Source organism: Corvus kubaryi, unplaced genomic scaffold (genome assembly GCF_017639235.1).
Source record: "Corvus kubaryi isolate FWS band 111438036 unplaced genomic scaffold, C.kubaryi_AGA036_p1.0 37385, whole genome shotgun sequence".
Classification (NCBI taxonomy): domain Eukaryota; kingdom Metazoa; phylum Chordata; class Aves; order Passeriformes; family Corvidae; genus Corvus; species Corvus kubaryi.
This window is the reverse complement of record NW_024581127.1, coordinates 25,322,440-25,334,140: the sequence shown is the minus strand read 5'-3', so window position 1 is coordinate 25,334,140 and position 11,701 is coordinate 25,322,440. Positions and strand designations below refer to the sequence as shown.

At 45.9% G+C, this 11,701-nt stretch overlaps 1 protein-coding gene across 1 annotated transcript; it reads left to right on the top strand.

Moving 5' to 3' along the window:
• Window positions 1-206: 206 nt before the first annotated feature.
• Window positions 207-10,020, top strand: KLHL38 (kelch like family member 38). Its single transcript, XM_042036372.1, has 4 exons — window positions 207-433; window positions 979-2,456; window positions 3,848-3,953; window positions 5,469-10,020. Exons 2-4 carry the CDS (start codon window positions 1,107-1,109, stop codon window positions 5,753-5,755), a joined length of 1,743 nt encoding a protein of 580 aa, XP_041892306.1. The 5' UTR covers window positions 207-433; window positions 979-1,106; the 3' UTR covers window positions 5,756-10,020.
• The last annotated feature ends 1,681 nt before the right edge of the window (window positions 10,021-11,701 follow it).

The following is an 11,701-nucleotide window of genomic DNA, read 5'->3' as shown; positions in this document are numbered from 1 at the left end:
TAGGACAGGGTCCTGCCGCTGTTTCCAAGTGGACAGCCAGGACTTTTATAAGTGAACTTTCCTCTCCGTGTCTATTTATTATATGTAAACATTTGCCAGAAAAACACCACTCGGGCATGCTCAGAACCAGCCAGGTCATTGCAAAAGGCAGCGGCGGCGTCACATGTGATAAGAGCGCGGAGCCCGTGTGCGCCTATTCTTAGCGCTGGAATGTACACAATGCTCCGCGCCCGCCGCTCCTGCGCACAGCGCCCGGCAGCGGCAGCGCTGGCTGCGGCATAAACACGGCCAGAAATCACCCTCTATGAATCACCTACCTACTGAAAGAAACCTCCCGTGGGTTTATAGGTTTTTGTCCAGGCTCTAGCTGTGGAAAAACTCAGCAGAGAATAAACGACTGAGAGTAAGTGCATGCAGTGAAGGACAGCAGAAGGTAAACGTTTCTACCCTTCGGTTCCACTGCAGGTTGAGCAGTTAAGCCATGACCGTAGATACTCATATTGTTCTGCCTGGCACTTAATTTAGTCATTGTGTGTCTGATTAACATAAAAAAACCACAGCTAAGCAGAGTTAATAAATAACTTTTAATGCAGATTCCCAGTCTCTAGGGTTCCGTTCGCCCTGCTGCAGAGTTCAGCTCTGCCAGATTTGCATTCTTTGAGAGTGACTAACCCTGGAGGAAAGAAGCACAAGCTACTAAACTGCTAATACTTTAAAATAGTGAATAAATGTCTAAGTGCGTTTATTCAACATGATTAAAATGGACAAACCAATTGCTTCAGCCATCCAGCTTTAATCCAAAATCAGTGAGATAACTTCAGTGCTTTTGCTTCTTGCCAGGGACACAGGCAGTGCTGACCTCAGAGCTGCAACCTATCTGATAATTTTATGAAAATTTTAAAGGGTCTTAGCGACCTTTTGGCTTCTTTATTATTTTCCCACTGTGCTTAACCCATGTTCCATTTTTATGTGTAATAGTGAACGGATATTTACAGCAACATCAAAGTCCCGATTTGTTCCCTTGGAGCTGGATATTTCAATAAAAGCTGCTAAGAATTTGGGTTTTTTTCTGCCAAGTCCAGAATTCATCTCTCTCTTATTTTGCAATGGAAGAGGGATCCACTGAAGAGTTTCTCTTCAAAGACCAGGACTTCTCCTCTGAACTGCTGAGGCAGCTGAATGCTCTGCGGCAGAGCAGGATGCTAACTGATGTTACCCTCTGCTCTGGGGGCTTTGAAATCCCCTGCCACCGAAATGTGCTGGCTTCCAGCAGTCCATACTTCAAGGCAATGTTCTGTAACAACTTCAGGGAGAGTCACCAGCCTAAAGTCATTCTGAAGGGCATCAACGCTGATATTTTGGATCAGATTATCCTTTATGTTTACACAGGGGAGATTCTTATATCCACTGAGAACGTCTTGTGTCTCTTGGAGACTGCATCCATGCTGCAGTACACTAAGCTGTTTGAGGCCTGCTCTACCTACCTCCAAGACAAGCTGACTCCTGACAACTGTCTGAGCATGATCAGACTGGCAAAAGTCTTGAATTGCCAAAGCCTGAATAAGAAAGCCAAGGCTATGGCTTTGAAATGCTTTCCTGTGGTGGCCTCTTCTGAGGACCTGAAGGACCTCTGTCCCATGGAGCTCATTGATTACCTTGGGGATGATGAACTCTGTGGGGAGGAGGAGCAGGTCTTTGAGGCACTGATGGTCTGGATCCGTCATGACCTTCAGGCACGACAAGGCTACATCCAAGAGTTGTTCAAGAAGGTCCGACTTCAGTATGTCCATCCAACTTTCCTCTTCCATTTCATTGCTAATGACTCACTCGTTCAGTCCTCACCCACTTGCAGGAGCATCCTGGAGTCAGCCCGGAGACACATGTTTTCCTTGTACAGCACCAACACGCCTGACATCAAACCCATGATGCATGTTCCTCGCAGGTACTCCAACCAAGAGTTCCTCATCATCATTGGTGGCAGGAAGGACAGCCAGCAGACAACAAGGGATGTCCTGCTATATGATGACAAGACGAACCAATGGCTGAGCCTGGCCAAACTTCCCATGCGCCTGTACAAAGCCTCTGCAGTGAGTTTACACAGCAATATTTTTGTGCTCGGAGGGATGCCTGTTAGCAATAAGAAAAGCCTGGTCAGTGGTAATATTTACATTTACTCCCTCAAACTCAATCAGTGGAGGTTGATTGAGCACATGTTAGTTCCACGTTACTCCCACAGAAGCTTGGCATATAAAAATTATATTTTATCATTCGGTGGAATTGGTGAAAACCAGGAAATCCTGAATTCTGTGGAAAGATATGATAGTGTCTACAACACCTGTGAGAGCATGGCAAACATGCCTGTTGCTGTTCTTCACCCTGCTGTTGCTGCCAAAGATCAGAGGGTTTACCTCTTTGGGGGAGAAGATATTATGCAAAACCCTGTTCGGCTTATCCAGGTAATGGTCAGTCCTGCTTGTTGTAGGCAATTTCTTCTAAGGTATTTATTCAGCAGTCCATCACCTCCATGAGGAAATCAAACCACTCAAAAAACTTCCTTTTGTGTTGCAGCAAGAGGCAGGACGAATAGATCCACGGCCTCAGGGAGCATTGCAGCTCTTCCATTTTCCCCTTCTGAATGTTTTTCAGGCAGCAGCCCTGAGGCACTGCTTTGGGTGTCAGTCAGCTGTGCCGTTGCTGGGCACTAGGGCCAGGGTGGCTGCAATACCATGGCAGGCAGCAGCAGCTCCCCTGCCTGGCTTCATGCCTGTAGCCAATCTCACCAAAATCAGTGCTTTGCACTTGGCACTGAACTGGGGTCTCAGCCATGCACCTGCTCGCTCGCAGCAAACGCAAACGCTCGCGATCGTTAGAGCGATTAGATACTCACTCATCAAAGGGCCAGAACTTAAACTGACAGTCATTTTGTGTAAACAGTTGTGTTAAAAATGTGGCTCCTGCCACATGTTGCTGGCTCTCCGCCTGCTTTCAGCCGTTACACTCTATTAGGAGAAAAAAATACATTAAATATTTTCTTATCTGATTTGATGCTTTAGCAACATTGTAACGTTTCTTTTTCCCATGACTATTTTTCACTGTTCGAGGTGCTTTAGCTAAGAAGGATCATTAAGGCTAAGATGGCAACCAGGACATGAGCAATGCTTTGTGGTTATAATGATACTTCATTATCAGGGGGAAGGAAGTGTATTTATCAGTTAGTGGGGAGATGCCCTGGCGATATTTGCTATATTAGGAAGCAGATAACATGACATAAAAGTTTGTGTCACCCAGATGCAGGTGATTGAATGATCATCATCTAGCAACTGCTCTTTTTCTCACATAAATCGATGACTTAGATACCACTCTTAAGTCCCTTTGCCAGTCTGAGTGCATACCAGCCACCAGAATAAATATAGCAGCTGGGCAAACATGGTGGCTGCCAGCAGAGCTAGGTGAAGTTGAGGTTTGTTTGCCCAGGAAATTGCTAAGGCTAATAAGGAATACACAGAATAAATGGAAAATGAAATGAACCAGCTTGGCCTTTGGGAGAACAAGTTACAGTGATTTAATGGCCACGCAAAGATTTAAAGCCAAGAAGCTTGCATATGGCAGATGCACTGCTTTAGTGCTTGTGCTAGCATCTCCTGAGCAGACAAGCTTGGGGAACCAGAATGCTTTCCAAGGGGACATATTAGGAAAAAAAGTGGGTACATTCTCAGATTTCCAGCAGTTTGAGCCAGAGGATTGTATTTATTAAGGCAAAATAAAGCCCAGAAGTTCGTCTGTAATTACAGATGTCAGATAAAATGCAATATAAACAGCTGTGTGAGTATCTTAATTTTTTCGTCAGGTTTACCATGTCTCCAGGAATACGTGGTTTCGTATGGAGACCAGAGTAGTGAAGAATGTCTGTGCACCGGCTGTCGTTATTAGAGACCAGATTATCATCGTAGGTGGTAAGGGCTCTGTTTCACCTTCCCTCTCCCTCCCCCTGCCCAGATCCTGTGCATTTTCACAGCCTTCCTGTTTGGAGGGCTCCCTCAAAAAGCACCTGGAGCTTTGGAAGGAAAGGAGGGGTGTGCCCACCCTCCATACACTTCTCTCATGGAGTCTCTTTGTGATTAAAGTAGAGATAGTTCTCCATGAGGCACTTTCTTACTCCAAGTAGCAAGACCTGGGTGGAGGAAACTGAGGAAAAGCCAGTGCAAGTTACTGCTCTGCAGAAGGGAGGAAGCCAAGAGTATGGGGGTCCTGCGCCTCACCTGCTGACTCACAGCCTGGTCCTCCCTGTCTGCTCTTCTTGGAACAATAGAAAGCAGAGTTACCACAAGGCCGTGGATGGCTTGTCAGGATGGGTGGGCTATAGGTCTATGATGTGTTGGTTGGTCTTTTAGCTGCCTCCTGGGGGTAATTGTGAAATGTCCCAAAAGGAGTGTGAAACATTTGGAAAGAGGAAACTTCTCAGTGTCTTTGTCAACCTGAGGACCAGCCTCTGACCATGGCAGTTGGGTGTATCATATCATTGATAATTTGGCACTCTACAGTCATTAATGCTGCTTCCCTGACCACAGACTGGCAGGAGGAAGCACGTGTTGAATTATTTAAGGCAAAATGAGACACATAGTGTCTGTAGCAAAGCAGAGGATTGAACCCAAACTGCACAGGACTTCAACATGGTGTCACCCCTCAGGGAGAGGCCACTGCTACCCTTTGCAGTGAGAACAGGGGAGAGCTGAGCCCAGAGGTCTGAGACTGTCAGGCTGCTATGTGGTAGACTGCCCTGACCTCAGACCGCACTCATGTTTTTCTACTTGCTACTCCTGGGTACCAAGCTTCCACACCTCCCCTGCTCCAGGGCAATGGCCCTTTTACCAGCCCTTACCTCTCAGCCGATACGAGGTTATATCACCCCTCAGAGGAAGAGCTGTCCACTGGGTCACTGGCATGGTGGCCAGCACAGATGTGGTGCTGAGGACTTTAGGAGTGGAGTGAGCACTGCTGGCACTATGCTGTTGCATACCCAGCTCCAGTCAGCAGACAGCTACAACTCCAACCCAACAAGGCCCATCCCATGTGCTGTTGGTTTCTGTATTTCCAAGTGAAGCTCTAGGAGTCTGTTTGGTAAAAAGAAATATTTTCAGATGTTTGAAGGCACCTGCAGGTAACTGCAAACTTCGACCGTGTTTGACAGGTTGGTTGCCTGATCCAATGGGTTTTATGGTGTTAATTGAGCCTTGGCTGCCAGGGTGCTACGAGACAGGATGAAGACAAACAGTAAAGGAGGATAGACAGACAGGCATTCCTGTGACACATCATTGCCTCCTAGTTTAGATATCTTAATTCTTCCAAATTATGTACTAGTATAATAGGTTTTATTGAAGACCAGCAGGAAATATATTATTATTATTCTTTCTATTGGCCATAAGCACTTAATTCCCATCTGTCTCTTCCACCTCTGGCTTTGCATTCAGGGTACACCCGGAGAATAATTGCTTATGATACAAAAGGGAACAAGTTTGTTAAATGTGCAGACATGAAGGACAGACGAATGCATCATGGGGCCACTGTCATCAAGGACAAGCTGTATGTCACGGGAGGACGATGTCTCACCTCAGACAATGTCATCCAGGACCTGGATTCCTTGGACTGCTATGATCCAGAGACAGACACGTGGACACCAAAGGGAAAACTGCCACACAAACTCTTTGACCATGGGTGCCTTACACTCCAGTGTGTGCCCTGTTCTAACCTTCTCTAAATGACTTTTGGTACTTCCTTGATATTTTGTCCCTTTCTTCCCAGAAAGGAGCCACCTCACTCTGCAGAGAGCACATGGGGAATCTTCATGGGGTCATGCAAACTCCTGCCCTTGAAGGCACCAACGGCGTTAGTCCTTCCCAGACCCTGTGCCAGAAAGGTCATGAGCTTTGTGCTCACGCTGTATTCACCTGGCTGATATTGCATGTGGTGCTGCTGAGTCCAGTGTGGAGGCCTTACCCAGCATCTCAAGAGGAAACAGGAAAATGATACTGGGTAAGAACCCAGTGTGGGATTTGTCCTGGTACAGACTTTAAAATGAAAAGTGAATGGGGATGCTGGTATCTCCAGGGAAAGTAAGATCTTTGTTGTCACACAAACTCAGCTGCCTGCCACAGCCCTTTGCTGCTCATTGCTGACCGAACTTTCCATTTCCAGTGATGGGAGTGTTTACAGTAGGAAGCACCAAGCTCCAGTCTTGTAGCCAGCCCAGGAGCAGCTTCCTGAGTTCACTGTGGTAATCAGCTCATAAGAAATAAAAATTTAATGTTCCTAACAGCAAATTAGAAATTGGCAAAAGACTGATGCTTTGATCTGAACTCTCATATTGCAACAAGATACAGATTTGACTTCTCTGAGCTAACACTATTCCACAGTGCAGGGAAGATTTTTGTTCCATCTGCCTGCCCTCTGAAGGAGCAGGAGAAGACAGGATGGAAATTAAGATTGTCTGCATCTTCTTTTTCGAGGGATCTTGTTTTGCAGGGATCTTACCTTTCCTTTTGCATGAGGAATAGCAGTGGGGTTAGTTAGGATGACTTTGGCTGATGGAATTCCTGAAATCTGGAATAGTGGAGAGGACACATGGAGGAAAGGGGATGTAAAAGAGAAGAGGTATTTGGGAGGAACAGTTTCTTTTTCCCCTTCTCCTCTCTCCAAACCACTGGAAAAAAGCCCATGAGACAAAGCCAGTGACAGGAAGCCAGCTTTCCAAGAAGAGCAAGTCTAAATCTGCCACTTGGCAAAACAGCTCTGGCTCCACCAATATTTTTGTGGGGTTCTGCCACTAAGTGCATACTTTTAAAGGGAGGGGATTAATCATCAGACACTGAGCAGGCTGTGAACTGCTGTTAGGTCACTGGGCTTGGTAAGATTGCTCATATAGCAAGCAGCTTTACAGAGAGCACTGATGACCACCATCTGGAGAAAGGATGGCAGAAACAACACCTCTTTTCCTTCATATTTGAAAGAAAGTGGGACTTTTCAAAGACAGGACGGCATGAGGAAACCACGCTCAACCTTTCTCTTCAAAAAGGCTGCACAGCTGTGTGGTCACAGGTCACCACCACATTGCAGAAAACCAGCTCCAGACACTAAGATGCCCTCCCATAAATGGAGCAGGAGTGTGACAGAAATAGTTAACAAAGTGGAAGGCTGAAAGGAAGTATTTGGTATCATCTGCTGGTTTAACAATGCAAAATAAAAGGGCTATTATTGTTTGCACGAGCTTTGTGTTCAGGAGTCCCCATTGTTCCCTCCCGTTGTTGATAAAGGGAATTGTTTTTGCACCAGTGGGTATTGCCAGGGTTTCCTTCTAAGAATCTGAGTAAACCTGCAAAAAATGAGTGGGAACTCAAACTCCTCTCCCAGCTCAGAAGCCTTTGGCTAGACTTCTCTTCTGTCTTTCAGTTTCTATCATCATCTCCTCCCTGTGCAAAGCAGAACTAAATCATGGCACTTGCCAAATTGAGCTGGAGCAGTGATTCATCCTGCTTCCTCACAGACCAGCTCCAGCTCTCTGGAGAAAGAAGCCTTGTCATGGCCAATTATGGAAAGTCTGCCCCAGGGAGATGTTTATTCCTAAGCCTGCAGTGCTGCCTTCCCAAACTCCTTCCTGTTGTGACCCCACTCAGCTCCAAGCTCCGGGAGACGCCAGTTGCTGCCATGCATTTTAGCTGACACGGATCCTTGCCAGGCTCGTGACTGTACCCAAAACTGAGGGAAAAAAAAGGTGACTTGAGAGCATAATCCCATGTTTGCAAACAGTCATTGGTTTATGCTTGGAAGCAAACTTCTTTTTTTTAATTCCCGTATCATGTAACCAATGATTTTCTCTGTGTTCATGTGGGACCAAGCAGTATCTTGCACAGCTGTAGCTGGGCAGGAAATGGGGAGTGCAAAAAAGAGGCAGGGTTGCAGCAGAATTGACCATCTTTCCCCCATCTCTTGAGGAGTCCTCACTTCACCCCCAAATCCATGAAGATGCCAAGGGCTATGGCCAGCTCTGCTCTGGCTGCAACCCTATGCTCCTTCCCTTCACAAACTTCTCACCTCATGCCCATAATTCAAGGAATTTGGGATTGCTGGGCAGTAAATTCAAAACCTGGTTTCTAATAGGCTTCTGTCTTGTGGTCAGTTTTGATACAAACTCTGACAAAGCTTTTGGGGCCCTTTGAAGAAGAAGGGTTGAAATCAGAAAACAGTGTTGAGCCTTTCCAAGACAGACAAGGGATAGCAAAGTTACTCAGTCACGGGTAGGGAGCAGCACATGCAGCTACAGGATGGGGTATGCAGCTCTGAGTGGGTGCTAGGGGGAGAGGGGATGTTGCTTTTCTAATCAAGGTGCTGACCGCCACCTGGCCCACCTAGACGAGTACCTAATACCATCCTCACTGCTTTACAGTTGTAAAAACACTGCTAGCAAAGGTTGGCCAAGGTACCTCTTTCTCCAGTGTCAGGAGGGGAATTTTCGTAGCAGGATCTGCAAGGTTTTCACTCCCTGATACACTTTTACATGCTTTTTCAGAGGTCTCATCATCTAAATATTCAAGTATTTGATTACTCATTTAGATGGGAATCCCCCATGGGAGAGCAGCAAGTTACTTCACAAATACAATGATGGCTCCATGAAAAGGTGGGAATTTGTTGCTTTTCATTTAATAACCATGGAAGCCACAGAAAAGAGGATTTTTAAAAAGATTTGTTGATTGACAATCAACTTCTAGAAGGGTTGAGCACCTGCTGCATTTTGTCAAATCAGGGAATGCTGTAAAAGCTCTTCACCTCCAAGGCCGTATTCCCAGGTGTCCTGACAGCCACTAGATCATGGAGACCGTAGGACCACATGGCTGAAAGCAGCCTGCTCCACGGGACAGTGGGTTACCCAGTCCCTCATGGTACTTGTCCAAAACACTGAAAATCTCCCATGAGAGATGCTCTGGTCCTTCCCCAAGTAGCATACTTGAGGTGTTATTGGCCTCAGAGCTTTTAATACTATTTATCTTCTTTGCTGTACCTTCTGCCACAGAGATAAAGGGCTATTGATTAAGCTTTTAGATACCATATATTTTTTACATCTTTAAAGTTTATTAGGATGTTTCAAAGTCTGTAGACTAAACAAACACAGCCCTTTCAATCTTTCCTCATAAGTCATGTTTTCTAGACCTCTGATCATTTTTGTTGCTCTCCTCTGGACAATTTTCAGTTTCTTCGTTGGTGGTTTTTTATTTATTTAAATGCAGAACCATGGCTCAGCCTTGCAGTGCTGAGAAGGGCAGTAAACCCTTTCTGCATCTTACCTACAGCATTCCTAGTCTCAGAGCCCAGAAGGATTTTGCTTTTCACAGCAGCAGCACATTACTGACTGGGGTTCAGCTGTCCTCACAGTTAAGGAATGTTTGCAAGTTTGGGCAAGGTCACATGGAAAGACTGCAGGACATCCAGAATCTCCCAGGGTTATTCCCTAACTCCGTCTTTGCTTTGGCTCATCAGAATTCCAAGTCAGAACCTGTTGAAAACAATGTCTCTCCATGGCTTCAACAAGGGGCTTGGGATCTGGCCCTAATTATTGTGTTCTCAGCTGGGTTCATCACTAATTCTATTAATTTTAACAGCAAATATTTAATGTCTAAGTCATTTTTTTTATACTAGGGGAAAAGTTTCAGGCCAAAAAAGAAAAGGAAGAGAGATTGCACTTTATTTTCAACTTTCTTCCCCTTGCCTTGCTGCAAACCCAGAGCTGAGTCCTGCTCTACAGGCAGCCTGTGGCGGCAGCTTTGCTTTGATCTCAGCAAAGAGTCGTAGGTTAAGCCTGTGTTTTTTCACTGTAACCGTTTATCAAACAATGCAGTCCTTTCCAAGAGCAGCCTTTTTCTTCTGCAGTAATATGTTTATAATTATAATGCATTTCCTGCTTCTTTTTGATTAAACACACCTGACAAAGTAGGAAAGATGTCAATGTATAAATAAATGGGCACACTGAGTTCATTGCTTTGTCAGTCCTCTTTTTCCAAATGCCAAGGAGTTCATTGCGAGGTGAATCCTCTAGCTGAGAAGGAAACAATTGGGTAGAGCATATATGAATAGCGTACAGGGTAATTTATCCCTGGCATTGTTCCTTAGCCTGACCTGAGAGCCATTAATAATTGACAGCAGCAAAAACAATCCCTTTTTAAAAATATAAACATCCATACTTTTTTTCCAGCTGCTTGAAAGCTGCCCCACAGAAGTTGAAGTCCTATTCCCCATGGCACAATGAGCATGAATTCCTCAGTGCAAGGTTGCACCAGCAAAGGAGCTGAGATCTGCTAATTAGTGAACTGCTAATAATGTTTTCAGTGGCTAAATCCAATGAGTTTGCCCACAGTGCAAATGAAGCAGACATATGGACAAACTGGTGTCTCGGGCTGCTGGTGCCACCAATGTCCACAAGGCTCCTCAGGGTTTGTGTTGGAGCCCTGAGAGATTGATCTGGCCTCTTCTGTTTATTGATGTTTCCAAAATAGTAGCAGAGCAGTGAGGAGCCCAACTGCTCTGTCACTCGGCAGGTCACCCACTGGCTCCAGCTGCCGCCTGTCACTTCTCTCCCCAGGGCTCTTTGTTTGCCTGCACTTCTTTCATGTTGCAAGAGCCCTTTCCCAGAAAAGCAAGCAGCAGCCCATCTTGAGCAGCCCTGGGCCAACAGGCACATGTGTCACGGCTGCTTTAAACACAAGGCATCCCCACAGCTGTTAGAGACTTTTGGCTTAAGAGTCAGGGGTGAGCCATGAGATAAAACATTGCTCGAGGTGGGAAAAGGTGGAAGAATCTGGTCCACTTCTTCATCTGGTGAGGAAGATGCTTGTAACCATCCTCCTCTATCTAATCTTCCCATGTCTAGTTCTCTGAAGTTTGTTTCTTGACCAGCTGTGCCTTCTGATGAATAAGCAATGTCCCACCACCCCTCCCTGAAGCAGGCATGCTGGGACAAGGACAAAGGCATGTCTGCTTCCTCAGATCCCCCAGTGCCACATCTGTAATGACATCCCCTGAGTTTTGCCCTGATCTTGGCACATTGCTGAGTTTTCTCTTTGCTCTCGGATACCTTCCTGGGCTCTGCAGTTGCCCTGAACTGACATTTGGAAGTGGCAATGACCACCCAGAGCACCAGGATGTTACACCAAGGACCCTCAAGTCCAAATTTTCAAACTGATGGGATGCTTCTGGTCTGGAAAATCAGCCCAAATCAATCTGAGCCTCAGAGCAGAACCCTGGCACCTCTCTGTAAGACCTGGGGGACTGTAGGGGAATGTATTCAGCCCTGAGGAGCAGAGAACAAACTTCATGGAGAGTGCTGCAATGTCAAACTTGGCTACAAAGCTTCAGTGCTGGGAAAGGGCAGTGTTTTATCCAGATCAGCAGCAAGCCCTGGAATTAATAGGCTTGATTAAACCATTTTGATGTGCATGGTATGTGGAGATAAGGGCCCAGTTCCCTAGGGTTTCCAGTGAAAATTAGATGTTAACATAATAGTACGTGACATTCCCTGACAGGGGTAAGGAACACTGCTGGAAGACAAGAGACAAGTACAGACCAAGGGGGAAAAGAGGCACCTATTCAGAGAGCAAAGTTATCATGAACTTGCTGGATCTGTTTCAGTGCTGAAATGACGTGGACCCTGGCACCAGGC